The sequence below is a fragment of the Leucoraja erinacea genome, chromosome 8 (assembly GCF_028641065.1).
Source record: "Leucoraja erinacea ecotype New England chromosome 8, Leri_hhj_1, whole genome shotgun sequence".
Taxonomy (NCBI): Eukaryota; Metazoa; Chordata; class Chondrichthyes; order Rajiformes; family Rajidae; genus Leucoraja; species Leucoraja erinaceus.
In genome coordinates this window covers 37610355-37628078 of record NC_073384.1, presented here as the reverse complement: position 1 = coordinate 37628078, position 17724 = coordinate 37610355, and the positions used below count along the sequence as shown (strand labels likewise).

Here is a 17724-nt window from a genome sequence, read left to right as displayed (position 1 = left end):
CGAACCATCGTTCCAAACCAAAAATCACACCAACTTCAGCCTTCATGGCCCTGGGGGCACCTCCCGCAGCCGACCTTTTGGGAACAGAAGGTAAGACCCCCAGTTCTCCAACCGGCCCTTTGTTCCAGCATCCGCCGCCATTGTCGACTCTCTCCACCCTCCGGTTCTCAGTCTTTGGGGACGAGCAGGAGACGAGCCTCAGACCAGCTTCAGGTGCACTCCCTCGGTTGCACGGCGGGTGAGTCAGGCCTGCTACATGTCAGGATTTGGCAGCAGCCCACAGCTCTCGGCGAGCGTTCAGATTATTGTATTGCATTCCATAGCATTGTAATGAATGGCATCTAAATCAAGGCACCATCAAAAGTACAACACATGGAGAAAGTTTTGGCCTAGATCCTGGGACAACAATAATGACAAACAAGTATATATCCCCCACAGTTACTGACAGCAACATTGTCATATTACATGCATGTCTATTTTACCATGGAAATCTCAAAGCTAGTGTTAGTAACTCACTCCCCAGGCTGTGCTGTTTGCAACCTTCTCCATTGAAGTCATTCGAACGGATACGAATTTCTGATGTTTGTGAAGTAATTAGTAATTGTGAAGTAATTAGCAGTTTCAGATACAAGACATCCCCGGGTAATCTTTTAACAGGCGACCATAAGACAATTTTGTCCGTATGGTGGAATACACACAAAAGTCACTCACTCGATGTGGAAACCGCACCTGCACATCATTGAATTGAATGACATCAAAACCACACAAGGCTGACACGAAGGAACAATGGCCAGACGTGGGGCGGCGCAGTGGCGCAGCGGTACAGTTGCTGAGTCACAGCGCCAGAGACCCAGGTTCGATCCTGTCTACAGGTGCTGTCTGTACGTAGTAAACATTTTCCCCATGACCTCATGGGTTTTCACCAGGTGCTCCGGTTTTCTCCCACACTCCAAAAATGGAGTTTGTAGGTTAATTGGCTTTGGTAAAACTTGTAAATTGTCCCTCTTGCCACACTAACCAACATGTCCCATCTACACGAGTCCCACCTGCATACATTTGGCCCATATCCCTCTAAACCTGTCCTATCCATGCACCTGTCTATATGCTTTTTAAACATTGCGATTGTACCTGCCTCAACTACCTCCTCTGGCAGCTCATTCCATACACCCACCACCCTTTGTGTGGAAAAAGTTACCCCTCAGGTTCCTATTAAATCTTTCCTCCCCTCACTTTAAATCTATGTCCTCTGCTTCTCAATTCCCCTACTCCCCTAGGCAAAAGACTATGTGTTGACCCAATCTATTCCTCTCTTTATATGTGCATGGATTATTATTTCCTTACATGAATAACCAAAATAATGTTACTACATTTCATATTTTATTGACAATATTTTTGCGTTGAGTTTCATTTCATGTATGTTCTATATATTGCTAAAAAGTTGATTAAAAGTGATTTCCTGGTTATTGGTCTGTGTTGCTTGATGGTGTCATAGCTGCTCGTCACCATGGGTCTCGTGAAACTATTCCTGAAAGCAGCAAGTAATGAGAAAGCATTGAGCCTGAAGAATGGCTCTGAACCCAAACATCACCCATTCCTTTTCTCCAGAGATGCAGCCTGACCCGCTGAGGTACACCCGCATTTTGTGTCTATCTTCATGAAAAATAATAAGCTCTGTCCACCACAGTTTAATCCATCCTACCTCTATTAATGTAAAGACAAGGAACTGCAGATGCTGATTTACAAAAACAAGGACACAAAGTGCCAGAGTAACTCAGCGGGTCAGGCAGCATCTCTGGTGAACATGGATAGGTGACGTTTCGGGTCGGGATCCTTCTTCAGAGGCTTATTATTGCTCATTTTGTGCGATTTACAATGTAACCAACTTTATGTTATTTGCCGGCTTGTCTATCGAAATAAAACTGGTGCTGGAGGGAATAGACAGGTGACGTTTTGGGTTGGGGCCTTTCTTCAGTCTGATTGTAGAGTTCCCTGCAGAGATGCTGCCTGAGCCTCAGAGATGCTCCTGCACTTTTTTACTGAAGATTCCAGCATCTGCAGTTCCTTGTGTCTCCATTGTTTATAGAGATTTCTCTTATATCATCTAAGTCATTAGTATATCTATCTATATTACTAAAAGTCTGTTCTTGACCGGTTTTGGCCTTCTGTGCTGCGATTTCCAAGAGAACGGCGCCACCTATGGCCGTCATTATTGGCCACCTCGCTCAGAGTCCCCCTCCGCCGCATGTGTACCGAGGATTTTTCCCGTCGATGAAAAATGACAGAGATATTAATGTTTTTACAAAATTTCCCATTCTCTCTGCTGCCCCTGCTGGAGGGAGGGGGAGGGACTATAAAACCAGGAAGTGGTGTGCCTCAATCAGTCTCTGCAAGTGGTGTGCCTCAATCAGTCTCTGCAATGGTGTGCCTCAATCAGAGCTCTGAATGACACTGAACAAATGTCCCCACGGCTGTGAGTACCCTTAATGTGGTTTGAAAATGAAAATATGGTTAGTTTGAGGGGAAAAAACACTGCCTGCAAATGGTTGTTTGGGGGGTTTGGGTAAAAAGGCACTCTCTCTCTCTCTCTCCCCTCCTCTCTCTCCCCACATCTCTCTCTCTCCCTATCCCTCTCTCTTTCTCTCTCTCTCTCATCCCCCCATCTCTCTCCTTCTCTTCTCTCTCTCTCCCCCCCCTGTCTCCTCTCCCTTCTCTCTCTCTCTAAACCACAAAGCGCGTCCCCTCCTCTCTCTCCCCCTCTCTCTTCCCGCCTCTCTCTCCTCTCTCTCCCCCACCTCTCTCGCCTCTCTCTCCTCCTCTCTTTTGCCCCTTTCCCCTCCCCTCCCCCCCCCCCCCCTCCCCCCCCCCCCTCCTCCCCTCCCCTTCCTCCCCTCCCCCCCCTCCTCTGCCCCTTCTCTCTCTGCCCTCACTCTCTAACCCCCCCCCCCTCTCTAGATGTGACTGCATGTTGGGGGGCTACACGTCAGTAGATAGGGTGGCTATGGGGTAAAAAGGAGCAAATTAATAATATTAATATAATATCAAGGGGGGTAATTAGCGTGAGTGCGGGGGGGGGGGATAGTTAGTGTGTGTGCGTATATATATATATATATAGAGTCATACAGATGTGCAGCATGAAACAGGACATTCAGCCCACCGTCTATGCTGTCCATCAATCATCAATTTACTATTATAGAACTTTGAACACCACAGCACAAGAACAGGCCTTTGGCCCACAATTTCTGTGCCGACCATGATTTGAACAATTCATTTCATCTCACTGTTCATAAAGAATCAGGCATTCTTTGCCATTCCAGTCATTTCTGTGCCGAAATGCCAAAACCCATGTCACTGTCTCATAGACCCATATCCATTCTCTGCCAGTCTTTTACATGCCCATTCCCTATCTGTCTCAGACCCACCCCAGCAACTGTGTAACCACTCACCACCCTCTGTGTAAAACCCCCGCACATCTCCTTTTAAACTGCCCTCTAAACCCTAAAGCACGCCCACTAGTATTGATTGTTTTTCCTATCCTTTTAGCTTTAGACTTTAGAGATGTAGCACAGAAACAGGCTCTTCGGCCCACCGAGTCCATGATGACCAGCGATGACTCCATACAGCATCACTATCCTACAAACTAGGAACAATTTACAATTTACAGAAACCTACGAACCTGTAAGTCTTTGGAGTGTGAGAGGAAACCGGAGCACCCGAAGAAAACCCACACAATCACAGCGAGAACGTGTAAACTCTGCATAGACAGCACCCGTAATCAGGTTCAAACAGGTAGCACTACAGATGCACCATATGCCACCTCATCCTGACTCTCTACCCTATTTATGCCTCATAATTTGATATATCCTAAGATCTCACCTGCAACCTCCAACGTTCCTGACATATTCACATGTATAGGTACTATTAATTTTCACATTTATGAACAAATAATGGCATTTATAGCATCACATTTAAATTTTTCAAAAGAAAAATAAGGTGGCAATTGGTAGCATCTTTCATTTAAATTTTAAAACAAAAGACAACCATTTTGCCCGGATATTTTAAAGGTGTTTTGTTTAAAAAAATAGAGTTAGGCACAAAAGAAACAGTGTCTGGTACAGAGACCATAGAGATCCAGGTCTCTGTTTATCTTCAGATGCATTTGCCGGCTCATTACAGCAGACATTTAATTACTGATGCTTAATAAAACAAATCGTTTGCTGAAAGCCACTTCCAGTTTCAAATGTTGGGCCACTGTTTTGCGACCTATTGCCGCACTGGTCTCTAGAGGGACCCAGAATTTGCTATTAGTTTCACACGTTTTTAACTTCAGTTGGCCCCTGATGTGGAATCCGTGTGAATGCCTTCTGGAAGTCCACAAAACCACGTCCATTGATCCTGTCCCCTAATTCAATTATTTCTTCAAGAATTCATTTGTCTTCCTAGGACTTGCACCTATTTCACAGAAGCACTGGGGGGAAATAGCGTGTGTGTGTGTGTGCGCTATGGTGTGGTCATGTTATGTCAGCATGTTGTGGACGTTTCTAGCCCACCGTCTATGGCTGGTGTATTATTGCCCATGTGACTATTGTAGAGCAGTTTGAACTACCACAGCACAAGAACAGGCCTTTGGCCCACAATGTCTGTGCCGAACATGATGCCAAGACAATCATTCATCTCACTGTTCATAACCCATATCCCTCCATTCTCTGCATATGCAGTCTTTTAAATGCCATTTCCTGTATCCGTCTCAGACACCACTCCCAGCAACATGTTCCATACACTCACCACCCTCTGTGTAAAAACCTGCCCCGCACATCTCCTTTAAACTGCCCCTCTAACCCTAAAGCAACGCCCACTAGTATTTGATTTTTTTCCTATCCTTTTAGCTTTAGACTTTAGAGATATAGCACAGAAACAGGCTCTTCGGCCCACCGAGTCCATGATGACCAGCGATGACTCCATACAGCATCACTATCCTACAAACTAGGAACAATTTACAATTTACAGAAACCTACGAACCTGTAAGTCTTTGGAGTGTGAGAGGAAACCGGAGCACCCGAAGAAAACCCACACAATCACAGCGAGAACGTGTAAACTCTGCATAGACAGCACCCGTAATCAGGTTCAAACAGGTAGCACTACAGATGCACCATATGCCACCTATCCTGACTCTCTACCCTATTTATGCCTCATAATTTGATATATTCCTAAGATCTCCCTGCAACCTCCAACGTTCCTGACATATTCACATGATAGGTAAATTATTTTCACATTTATACAAATAAGGTGGCAATTGGTAGCATCTTTCATTTAAATTTTAAAACCAAAGACAACATTTTTGCCCGGATATTTTAAAGGTGTTTTGTTTAAAAATAGAGTTAGGCACAAAAGAAACAGTGTCTGGTACAGAGACCATAGAGATCCAGGTCTCTGTTTATCTTCAGATGCATTTGCCGGCTCATTTACAGCAGACATTTAATTACTGATGCTTAATAAAACAAATCGTTTGCTGAAAGCCACTTCCAGTTCAAATGTTGGGCCACTGTTTGCGACCTATTGCCGCACTGGTCTCTAGAGGGGACCCAGAATTTGCTATTAGTTTCACACGTTTTAACTTCAGTTGGCCCTGATGTGGAATCCGTGTGAATGCCTTCTGGAAGTCCACAAAACCACGTCCATTGATCCTGTCCCCTAATTCAATTATTTCTTCAAGAATTCATTTGTCTTCCTAGGACTTGCACCTATTTCACAGAAGCACTGGGGTAATAGAGCACATAATGTCTAAAAGAGGATGTGAGAGGCAGAAGCTATGTATGGAGGGGTCTGTAATCAAGGATGTGTGTGTGGAGAGCTATGGTCATGGTGTGCATGTGTGTTGTGGTCAGTGTGTGTGTGTGTGTGTGTGTGTGTGTGTGTGTGTGTGCGCGCTATGGTGTGGTGTGGTGTATGGTCGTGTTGTGACGTGCTATGGTTATGGCGTATGGCGTGGTGTATTATTGCGGTGTGACGTGGTGTATAGCAGTGGGCCTAGCTATGGTCACAGTGTTTGCCATGGTGTATTATGGTGCTATGGTCATGTTGAGCCATGGTATGGTCACAGTGTTTGCCATGGTGTATTATGGTGCTATGGTCATGTTGAGCCATGGTATGGTCACAGTGTTTGCCATGGTGTATTATGGTGCTATGGTCATGTTGAGCCATGGTATGGTCACAATGTTTGCCATGGTGTATTATGGTGCTATGGTCATGTTGTGCCACGCTCACTCCGAGCGCTATCCGTACTTCCCACAGCTGGCCACCCTGCGGAAGGCAGTTACAAAGTCCTGGTTGAAGCTGGTGTAGAGGAGGGGGTTGACCAGGGAGTTGAGGTAGCCCAGCCAGGTGAGCAGGTCTCCCAGGGTGGGCGAGGCAGCCCAAACCTGCATCCCAGCCAGCAGCTCCTTAACGAAGAAGGGCAGCCAGCACAGAACGAAGGCGCCCAGGATGAGACCCAGGACCCTGGCCGCCCGGCGCTCCCTCCCCATGGACACGGGCTGCTCGCCGATCCCCTTCTCCCGGCCCAGCTGGCTACCCGGTCGTGGTGCCTCTGACGGGCAAGAGGTGTGAGCCAACTTGCAGCTGGAAGCTCGCCGGCGGTGAAGAGTCCTGGCCGCGCGGTATATACGGTAGTAGAGGATGAGGATCAAGCCCAGCGGGGCGTAGAAAGCTCCAAACGTGGAGTAGATGGTGTAGATGGTGTAATTTGATATATTCCTAAGATCTCCCTGCAACCTCCAACGTTCCTGACATATTCACATGATAGGTAAATTATTTTCACATTTATACAAATAAGGTGGCAATTGGTAGCATCTTTCATTTAAATTTTAAAACCAAAGACAACATTTTTGCCCGGATATTTTAAAGGTGTTTTGTTTAAAAATAGAGTTAGGCACAAAAGAAACAGTGTCTGGTACAGAGACCATAGAGATCCAGGTCTCTGTTTATCTTCAGATGCATTTGCCGGCTCATTTACAGCAGACATTTAATTACTGATGCTTAATAAAACAAATCGTTTGCTGAAAGCCACTTCCAGTTCAAATGTTGGGCCACTGTTTGCGACCTATTGCCGCACTGGTCTCTAGAGGGGACCCAGAATTTGCTATTAGTTTCACACGTTTTAACTTCAGTTGGCCCTGATGTGGAATCCGTGTGAATGCCTTCTGGAAGTCCACAAAACCACGTCCATTGATCCTGTCCCCTAATTCAATTATTTCTTCAAGAATTCATTTGTCTTCCTAGGACTTGCACCTATTTCACAGAAGCACTGGGGTAATAGAGCACATAATGTCTAAAAGAGGATGTGAGAGGCAGAAGCTATGTATGGAGGGGTCTGTAATCAAGGATGTGTGTGTGGAGAGCAATGGCCATGGTGTGCATGTGTGTTGTGGTCAGTGTGTGTGTGTGTGTGTGTGTGTGTGTGCGCTATGGTGTGGTGTGGTGTATGGTCGTGTTATGACGTGCTATGGTTATGGCGTATGGCGTGGTGTATTATTGCGGTGTGCCGTGGTGTATAGCAGTGGGCCTAGCTATGGTCACAGTGTTTGCCATGGTGTATTATGGTGTATGGTCACAGTGTGTGCCATGGTGTATTATGGTGCTATGGTCATGTTGAGCAGTATGGTCACAGTGTTTGCCATGGTGTATTATGGTGCCATGGTATGGTCATGTTTGCCATGGTGTATTATGGTGCTATGGTCATGTTGTGCCACGCTCACTCCGAGCGCTATCCGTACCTCCCACAGCTGGCCACCCTGCGGAAGGCAGTTACAAAGTCCTGGTTGAAGCTGGTGTAGAGGAGGGGGTTGACCAGGGAGTTGAGGTAGCCCAGCCAGGTGAGCAGGTCGCCCAGGGTGGGCGAGGCAGCCCAAACCTGCATCCCAGCCAGCAGCTCCTTAACGAAGAAGGGCAGCCAGCACAGAACGAAGGCGCCCAGGATGAGACCCAGGACCCTGGCCGCCCGGCGCTCCCTCCCCATGGACACGGGCTGCTCGCCGATCCCCTTCTCCCGGCCCAGCTGGCTACCCGGTCGTGGTGCCTCTGACGGGCAAGAGGTGTGAGCCAACTTGCAGCTGGAAGCTCGCCGGCGGTGAAGAGTCCTGGCCGCGCGGTATATACGGTAGTAGAGGATGAGGATCAAGCCCAGCGGGGCGTAGAAAGCTCCAAACGTGGAGTAGATGGTGTAGATGGCGTGGTCATGTCTGATGGTACACTGTTGCCCCATTGTCCCATTGACCATCCGGCTTCTCCAGAACAGGGGCGGCATGGATATGGAGACGGAAAGGACCCAGGCTGCAAGTATCATGCCTGCCACCCTTCTGCCCGTCCTCCGCCGTGAGTACTGTACGGCGTCGGTGATAGCCCAGTACCTGTCCAGGGCGATTGCAGACAGGTGGAGGATGGAACAGGTGCAGAAGGTCATGTCCAAGCTAAGCCAGGCTTGGCAGAAGGCCTGTCCCAGGAGCCAGGTCTCGGCACTGATGTACAGGATGCTGAGGGGCATCACCGTCAGGGCAACCAGGAGGTCCGTCAATGCCAGCGAGCAGATCAGGTAGTTGGCCGGCTGATGGAGTTTCTTGGTCAGCGAGATGGCAGCGATGACCACCCCGTTCAGCATCACAGTCAGTATCATGACCAGGGACAGGGTCAGAGCGACCGCCGTCTTCTCAGCGAAAGACTTTGTCCGTTCTGGGCCAGAGCCCCGCGGGCAGTCGGTGATGTTCATGGTCTTACACTGATGGAGGTGGTGGCAGGAACATCTCTGCTCAGTGAGGAAAGAAAACACATAAACACAGTGTTGGAGCAACTCAGCGGGTCAGTCTGAAGAAAGGTCCCGACCCGAAACATCATCTTCCCATGTTCTCCAGAGATGTAGAAACAAGGAACTGCAGATGCTGGTTTACTGAAAAAAAAAGACACAGAGTGCCAGAGTAACTCAGCGGGTCAGTCTACAGGAAGGTCCCGTCCAGAAACATCACCTGTCCATTTCTGCAGTGATGTAAAAACTAGAAACTACAGATGCTGGTTTACAAAAAGAGACACCAAATGCTGGAATAGCTCAGTGGGTCAGTGTGAAGAAGGGTCCCAACACGAAAATGTCACCTATTCATGTTCACCAGAGATTCTACCTGACCTGCTGAGTTACTCCAGCATTTTGTGTCTTTCTTTTTGTAATTCTTTAGGTAGAAACAAAATGTTGGTCAGATTCAGATTCAGATTCAATTCAGATTCAATTTTAATTGTCATTGTCAGTGTACAGTACAGAGACAACGAAATGCATTTAGCATCTCCCTTGAAGAGCGACATTTTGAATAAAAAAAAAATAATAATAAGTGTCTGATTGGCAGTCACCGAGGTCAGTTTAGTAGAGTGACAGCGGCAAAAAGAGCTGTTTCCTCGACCTGCTGGTTCGGCAATGGAGAGACCTGTAGCATGGTAGGAGGGTAAACAGTCCATGGTTGGGGTGAGAGCAGTCCTTGGCGATGCTGAACACCCTACGCAGACAGCGCTTGCTTTGGACAGACTCAATGGAGGGGAGCGTGGACCGGGGGATGCGGGGGGCAATTTTCACCAGCAATGCCTTCTCGGAGACAGAGCAGTTGCCATACCATACTGTGATGCAGTTGGTAAGGATGCTCTCGATGGTGCAGCGGTAGAAGTTCACCAGGATCTGAGGAGACAGATGGACCTTCTTCAGTCTCCTCAGGAAGAAGAGACGCTGATGAGCCTTCTTGATCAGAGTAGAGGTATTGTGGGTCCAAGAGAGGGTTCTGTTGACTCCCAAACCTGAAGCTAGAAACACGTTCCACCTCTGTCCCGTTAATGTGGATGGGGGTGTGCGTGCCGCCTCTGGACTTCCTGAAGTCTACAATGAGCTCCTTGGTGAAAATGTTGGTGTAACTCAGCGGGTCAGACAGCATCTCTGGAGAAAAGGTGTGCGTGAAATCTTGGGTCAGAACCCTTCTTCAGACTCAGCAGTTCTTGCAATTCCTTGTTTCTACATCCGGAACATGGACAGGTGACCTTTCGTGTCGGGACCTTTCTTCCGACTGATTGTAGTAGGGGAGAGAAAATTGGAAGAGAGGTGGGGCCGAGACAAAGGCTGGCGAGTGATAGGTGGAGTCATAAGGAACTGGTTTACAAATAAAGTCACAAAACTGCTGGAGTAACTCGGTAGGTCATGCAACAGCTCTGGAGGACCGGGATAAGCAACATTTCGGGTGAGGTCCCTTGTTCCAAAAGTATAGCCTGGGTTGCAGAATAGGTGGATACAGGGGGAGGGGGTTGGGCAGATGGGTGGACAAAGGCCAGAGATGAAAAGGAGACAAAAGGCTGTGAGATACGGAGAGAAGAGGCGTGAAATGTGAAGCCAGAGGAAGGATGTAGGTCAAAGGGGAGAAGAGGAAGTGAGGGTGGGATAGTGGGAGAAATGGACGCACATCCATGTGGGACACAGGGAAGAGAGGTGGGCGGAGTTGTTTGTTGGTTAGTTACCTAAAACTGGAGATTTCAATGTTCATACTGCTGGGCTGTGACAAGGGGCTTGGAGCGGCTTGTCACCAAGACATCCTCCGATGGACTGAGTTTGATCTTCAGAGCAGAAGCAAGGACATGGGTCCAAACTGCAAATGACCATCCAGAGCCCAACACAGTGCACGTATCTGCTGGGGGAAAAAGGTGCTTGTGTAAAGCTTTAATAGACTCAAGGAACTGCAGATCTACAAAAAATGATTCAAAGTGCTGAAGTAATTCAACAGGTCAGGCAGGATTTCTGGAGAACGTGGATAGGTGATGTTTCGTGTCATAGATGCGGGGCAATGGTACTGTTGCTGCCTTACAGCACCATAGACAAGGGTTTAATCCTGACCTTGGGTACTGTCCGTACGGAGTTTGTACATTCTCCCTGTGACCACGTGGGTTTTTTCTCCGGGTGGTCCAGTTTCCTCCCACATTCCAAACACATAGAGGTTTGTAGGCTTTAGTAACATTGTAAATAGACCCTAGTGTGTAGGATAGTGCCATTGGGCTTGATGGGCCGAAGGGCCTGTTTCTGCGCTGTATCTCTAACGTAAAGGAAGTAAAGTCAGGACCCTTCTTCAGACTGATTGAGGAGGGGAGGGAGGTGTGGAAAGCTGGAAGAGCAAGGAGAGAGGATTTCACAGAACTCCTGTCAGAGAGTTCAAAGTAGATTCATAGTAGACATACCTTGAGAAGATGTTGCATCGATGCAGTAAAATGTAGACACAAGGAGCTGGAGTAACTCGGCAGGTCAGGCAGCATCTCTACAAAAAAAACAATACAAAGTCCCGCTGTGAAATCTTGTCAAGGTTGCCTTTGTATTTTTAATTGTATGTTTTTATAAGTTCTCCCCGTGACCACGTGGGGTTTGTCCGGGAGCTCTGGTTTTCTCCCACACACCAAAGACGTACAGGTTTGTAGGCAATTGGCTTCAGTAATATTGTAAATTGTCCCTAGTGTGCGGGCTAGTGTACTGGGTGATCGCTGGTCGGCACAGACTCAGTGGACTGAAGGGCCTGTTTCTGCAATGTATCTCTAAAACTAAAAACTAAAACTAAACTAAAAAATATATACAAAGTCCCAGTGCAAAATATCATCAAGGTGGGCCTTGTTTTTTTTATTGTGTAAAGCCTTTGCAAATACTATGGGTTCCATCGCCCGAGTGTGTCACTCCCTTGACCTGTGTCTGCTTCTGCTTTGTGTTCTTGCTTTAATAAGCAATAGTGTTGTTGTTCTACCATCAAACACATAGGAGTTAGAGTCATAGAACCATAGTCATAGAGCACGAAACAGGCCCTTCAGTCCAGCTCCTCCATGTTCACCAAAATGCCCCATCTAAGCTTAGCTTAGTTTAATGTATTATTGTCACGTGTACCGAGGTACAATGAAAAGCTCTTTTGATGCATGCTATCCAGTCAGTGGAGAGACTGTATATGATTACAATCAAGCCATCCACAGTGTACCTACACAAAATAAAGGGAATAATATTTAGTGTTAGATAAAGTCCTGTGAAGTCCGATTAAAGATAGTCTGAGAGTCTCCAATGAGGTAGATGGTAGGGCAGGCCAACACTCTAGTTGGTGATAAGATGGTTCAGTTGCCTGATAACAGCTGGGAACTGTCCCTGAATCTGGAGGCATGTGTTTTCAAACTTCTGCACCTCTTGCCTGATGGAAGAGGGGAGAAGAGGGAGTGACCAGGGTGAAACTGGTCCTTGATTATGCTGGTGGCCCTGCCAAGGCAGCATGAGGTGTTGATGGAGTCGATGAAATGGAGGTTGGTTTATGTGATGGTCTGGGCTACGTCCCACAACTCGTGATGGTCTGGGCAATGTCCTCAGCTTGTCCCGTTTGCCTGTGTTTGTGCCATAATCAACATTGAAGGATATGGACCAAATGCGGGCAGATGGAGCACCTTGTTGAACGATGAACAATGTTTCTGCGTTTCCTGTTTCCGTGCTGTATGATCCCACACATATGTCCCTTTATTCAATCCAGAAACGAGAGCCAGGCAAGAAGGCTTTCAGGGTGCGAGTGGGTTGGATGGAGTGAAAGATGTAATTAGCGGCAAGTTCAGAGGCTTGGCAGCAGTAGTTCCAGCCATTGAAAAATCAGTTTTGTTTACAGCAGAGGGAGAATGGAATAATTACATGTTGAATGTGTCCAAATGTGTTCAACATCTGCAGTCTGGTGGTGGTGAATGATTGTCAATGTTCCGGTTACCTGATTGGTGGAAAGGCAACTCCATGAAGATGCCATGCACACCTTTCCTCTTTGAATTAAAAAAGGTAAACCTGTCTGAAAGATAAATGATCAATAGAAAAAAGACCCAGAGTAAACAAGGTTTTAGATTTGCTTTTTTCATCTCTGGCCTTTGTACAACCATCTGCATATCAATCCTCCCACCCCTCACCTGTGTTGACCCCTCACCTGTGTTGACCCCTCACCTGTGTTGACCCCTCACCTGTACACTTTGACCTGCCCCTCCTCTCTTCCAACTTTCTTTCCACCACTACAATCTGTCTGAAGAAGGATCCCAATCCAAAACGCCACCAATCCATGTTACCCAGGGATGCTGCCTGACCCGCTGAGTTCCTCCAGCACTATGTTTTATCTCTATATCACTTGTTCTTCCGGTGGCGCTGGTGCCAGCAGCCTCCAACTACAGCCCGGTATCTTTTTGTTTTTTTGTTTATTTTGTTATGTTAAAAGTGTATTTTTTTGTGTTTTTTTGTGTTTTTATGTGGGGGAAGAGGGCACGGTGCGGGGGATACCGTCCTTCAGCCGCTTCCTGGTGAGGACACGACATTATTCGAGGCGCGTCCTCCCCCCCCCCCCCCCCCCCCCCCCCCCCCCCCCCCCCCCACCCACAGCGGCCTACCTACCTGGATTGGCGCGGCCTTTCCTGACGACCGGAAAGCGGCGGGACAGCGCTGGAACATCGCGGGGCTGGCGATGCCTTACCGCGGGTCGCCGGCTGGAGCCCGGAGTGCTGGACCTGCTGCGCCAACATCAAGGAGCTGCGGTTTGCAGAGCTCCCAACGCGGGCGGCGCTGATTGACAGTGCGGGGTCCTGTGACTCTGCCCAGCTCGGCCTGTGGACTCAGGAGCGGCAGACTCCGGCAGCGGGAGGCGGCTGCTCAGAAGGTCCGGGCTGAGGAGGAGGATGGTCGGGGCTCGGCGTCAGCATTCCACCAGCCCGGCGTGAGGGCCTGAACATCGGGCCACCCGGGGCGGCGACTGCAGGTGCTCGGAAGGCCCCGTCTAGGCTGGCTGGACTATGGTGCCGTCCTCACCTGGGTGCCATTTATGTTATGTTGTGTTGTGGACTTTTTGTGTTTGTGCTTTTGTTAAATTTTTAATTCAATTTCAATTTTATTTTTTTAATATGTTTTATTATTTATTTATTATTTATTTTTATTATTTTTCTTGTGATTTTTTTAACGATACTGCTGTACGGGAAATTCATTTCGTTGTCTCAAAGTGAGGCAACGACAATAAAATTTGAATACAAGAATACAAGAATACAATATATACAAGCATGCCAATAACATAGAGTTGGTAACGGTGTAAATCGTGCAGAAGGAACATTAGCAGAGGTTTTAAGAAGAGTCCTGACCCAAAACGTTACTTGTCCATATTCTTCAGAGATGCTGATTGCCACCTGAGTGGGTGGGACAGGTTTGATTGAGGTGGGATAGACTCACTCTTGGTTCCACGTCTTATGATGAATAAATACAGGAGTAACTCAGGAGCCAGGCAGCATGTTCCGGGTCAGGATCCTTCTTCAGACCGAAACGTCACCTATCCATGTTCTCCAGAGATGCTGCCTGACCCACTGAGTTACTCCAGCACTTTGTGTTCTTTTGTGTATTAACCAGCATCTGCAGTTCTTTGTTCCTACCTAACAATGTCCACAATGTTTCTGGACTGTAATAACATAATCAACGATGTTTCGACAAGAAACTTCTTATCTTTCTGAACACTGGACTGTATCTGATTACAGTCTCATGCTGACATTGTGAAGTGATTTACCCTGCCTTCAGGGGCACAGGGATGGGTAAGTAAATGTCACTCTGACATCCTCCCCAACCTCCCAAGTGATAACACTTCACATATTAACCAGGGGAGGGGGCCACATGAATGACAATAATGCCACGTGCCAGGAATAAGGGAGGTGGTATCATGATAACATAGCACTGGTGTGAATGGGTGATCAACGGCCGGTATGGACTCCGTGGGCCGAAGGGCCTGTTTCTATGCTGTATCACCAAACTAAACTATTGTGTGTAACACTATCAATATTTAATGTATAAACTCTGAGAATGTATTAAGAGTTATGCACAGTTTTTGTTTGCATTTATCTTATTACAAATAAGGTTTTTCTTTGAAATTAAAATAATACTTAAAAGTATAGATTCTAAGAATGTATTCATAGATATACATAATTTTTGTTTTGCATTAAAAGATATTCCAACAAAATAATTTTATCCTAAAAAAGAAACTATAAAAACATATTTTTAAATAAATTTAGCATAATTTAGTATAATCTTATAGATTGTTTTTTAGTATAAACATATTTTACATATTTTATACCAAAAAAACTATAAAAATTATACTAAATTATACTAAATACACTAACATATACTCATTTTTTAGATACCAAAAGACTAATGAATGTACAGGTAATGAGAATGTATTAAGACTTATATGTGTTTTTTGTTTTCCATATACATTTTCTTACGAATAAAGTTTATTTATGAAGTTTAATGAAATAGTTCAGGTATTTTTCTGGGGCTGGACTCTTCAGGTTGGTGGCTGAGTCCCTGTGGCAGTGAACGATATGGGAGGGAGTGGAGCACACATGCCTGGCGTTATTTGTGAAGCTCTTGGCCGCTAAGATCAGCAAATCGGATTTTCGGGTTGAATGAGTTGAGTCCAATGGTTCTACTGGTGATGATGGATGCTGTGTGGCTTATCGTGGATTTGTATGACGTCTTTGTTTGTACAGATGCTGTCTGGTATCATAAAAGGATTGGGTGAACAAACGCGAGTGACCTGTGAGATGGGTTTAATCCTTACAGGTGTGTTCTACAAATCAACAGAATCAAAGATTATAATGCACCAGAACTCAGTGAATATTTCACAGTGGGTGTTAGAGTCATAGAGTCATACAGTGTGGAAACAGGTCCATCAGCCCAACTTGCAAAACACCGACCAACATGTCTCATCTACACTAGTCCCACCTGCCTGCGTTTGGCCCATATCCCCCTATATCTATCCATGTACCCGTCTAAATGGTTCTTAAACATTGTAATGTTAAAAACAAAAACGCATAGGCAGGTAAAGATTATGGTAGAAACAAGGAACTACAGATGCTCGTTTATACAAAAGATAGACACAAGAGTGCTGGAGTAATACAAAAGGTCAGGCAGCATCTCTGGAGAAAAAGGTTGGGTGATGTTTTGGGTTGGGACCCTTCTTTGGGGATGAGGAGGGACCTCATAGTAACTTCAAATAGGGAAAAGCCTGGATTTATGTGAAGAGGATGTTTCCACTAATGAGAGAGTCAAGGACCAAAGAGCACAGCCTCAAAATAAAAGGACGCACCTTTAGAAAGGAAATGAGGAGGAACATCTTTAGTCGGAGGTTGGTGAATCTGTGGAATTCATTGCCACAGACGGCTGTGGAGGCCGTCAATGGATATTTTTAAGGCGTAGATTGACAGATTATTGATAAGTACGGGTGTCAGGGTTACGGGGAGAAGGCAGGAGAATGGGGTTGAGAGGGAAAGGATAGATCAGCCATGATTGAAATGTGGAGTAGACTTGATGGGCCGAATGGCCTCATTCTGCTCCTATAACAGATGAACTGCAGATGCTGGTTTACGGAAACAAAAACAGTGCTGGAGCAGCTCAGTGGGTCAGGCAGCATCTCTGGAGAACATGGATTTCGAGTTGGGATTGTTCTTCAGACTGATTCACATCTAAGGTGAGCGGGGAAAGATTTAATAGGAACCTGAGGGGCAACTTTGTTACACATAGATAGGGTGGTGGGTTTATGGAACATCTGCCAGAGGAGGTAGTTAAGGTTAAGTACTGTGACAGCATTTGGACAGGTACGTGGCTAAAAATGGTTTCAAGGGATATGAGGCAAACGCGGGCAGGTGAGATTAGAGTAGACGGGGCACCTCGGTCGGCATGGGCGAGTTGGGCCGAAAGGCCTGTTTCCATGCTGTACGACTTTTTGACTTCAATTGCAAACGAAAGGGACGGCGAGGCATTGATACTAGGAACGGGAGGGAGTACCTGTCGGTCCGGCTGTGGGAGGCGATGGGAAGGGTGGACACGGAATAGGGAGCTCTGACCCCAACATCTTATCTCGGGGTGGGGACGGTGCCGGCCGGGCTTCAGCGACCCGGGCAGTGGGACTGGACGGGAAGGGACGGGACGGGGCGCTGAGCGGCGGCGAGAGCTCCAGCCCGTGAGATGCCGGGGGTCCCGCTAGTTGCCAGTCTATCATCGCCTCTCTCTCCCCCACCCCTGTTTCCAATTGCTTACCAGAAGCCGCCGGTAAAGTCTTTCCAACACCGCCCTGCTCCACTCTGCTTGTGAACGGCAGCGTGTGCTGCCTCGCCCGTTCACTGTGTGAATGTGACAATCCCCAGCGGATCACGCCGTCCCCATCCACCGCGCTGTGACTCGAGGAACGACCGCCCTCGCCAACAAATGCATCATTCTCACTCACCCCCAGCAGCCCAACGATGCATCGTGAAATACTGCAGACACACACACACACACGGTGCTGGAGTAACACAGTCACGCAGCATCTCTGGAGAAAGGGATGGGTCTGGACCCTTCTACAGACTGCCTTATTTAAAGCAGACTTTTCTCGAAACAAAAATAGGCACATATGTGGACAGATACAGTCTTAGTTTAGAGATACAATACAATGCCGTTTATTTGTCATTTGAACCTCACATGAAGTTCAAACGAAATGTGAGGTACAGCACGATACAGCATGGAAACAGGCCCTTCGGCCCATCCAGTCCATTCCGACCATCGATCCCCCGTTCACTAGTTCTATCTACGTTATCCAACTTTCTCACCCACTGCCGACACACTAGGGGCAATTTACAGAGGGCCGATTAACCTACACACCCGCATGCGTTTGG

The 17724-nt window shown here is 47.1% G+C and overlaps 2 protein-coding genes across 6 annotated transcripts; both read right to left on the bottom strand.

Annotated features, from left to right (window-relative positions):
• Positions 1 to 4783: 4783 nt before the first annotated feature.
• On the bottom strand, positions 4784 to 7584 carry LOC129699869 (5-hydroxytryptamine receptor 1E-like). The gene is made up of 2 exons (XM_055640009.1): positions 7573 to 7584; positions 4784 to 6779 (listed from the first exon to the last, which is right to left on the bottom strand). Exons 1-2 carry the CDS (start codon positions 7582 to 7584, stop codon positions 6270 to 6272), a joined length of 522 nt encoding a protein of 173 aa, XP_055495984.1. The 3' UTR covers positions 4784 to 6269.
• A 123-nt stretch (positions 7585 to 7707) lies between these two features.
• LOC129699570 (5-hydroxytryptamine receptor 1E-like) lies at positions 7708 to 17497 on the bottom strand. Of its 5 annotated transcripts, none has more exons than XM_055639490.1 (4): positions 17111 to 17497; positions 11239 to 11315; positions 10528 to 10697; positions 7708 to 8935 (listed from the first exon to the last, which is right to left on the bottom strand). In XM_055639490.1, exon 4 carries the CDS (start codon positions 8756 to 8758, stop codon positions 7760 to 7762), a length of 999 nt encoding a protein of 332 aa, XP_055495465.1. In that variant the 5' UTR covers positions 8759 to 8935; positions 10528 to 10697; positions 11239 to 11315; positions 17111 to 17497; the 3' UTR covers positions 7708 to 7759. The 5 variants fall into 5 exon arrangements, with proteins under 5 accessions (XP_055495465.1, XP_055495468.1, XP_055495466.1 ...); XM_055639493.1 differs by having other exon boundaries at positions 7708 to 8794; XM_055639491.1 differs by having other exon boundaries at positions 10528 to 10694.
• Positions 17498 to 17724: the final 227 nt, after the last annotated feature.

Excerpts from the sequence above, each read along its gene's own strand:
- LOC129699570 (XM_055639489.1), bottom strand. The coding sequence starts at position 17,462 with ATGTGCCTATTTTTGTTTCGAGAAAAGTCTGCTTTAAATAAGGCAGTC. Across the intron at positions 11,316-17,110 it reads GACTTTACCGGCGGCTTCTG|AGATGCTGCCTGACCTGCCG; the intron begins GTAAGCAATTGG and ends TTTTTTTTGTAG. Across the intron at positions 8,795-11,238 it reads CGATGCAACATCTTCTCAAG|AGATGTTCCTGCCACCACCT; the intron begins GTATGTCTACTA and ends CTCACTGAGCAG.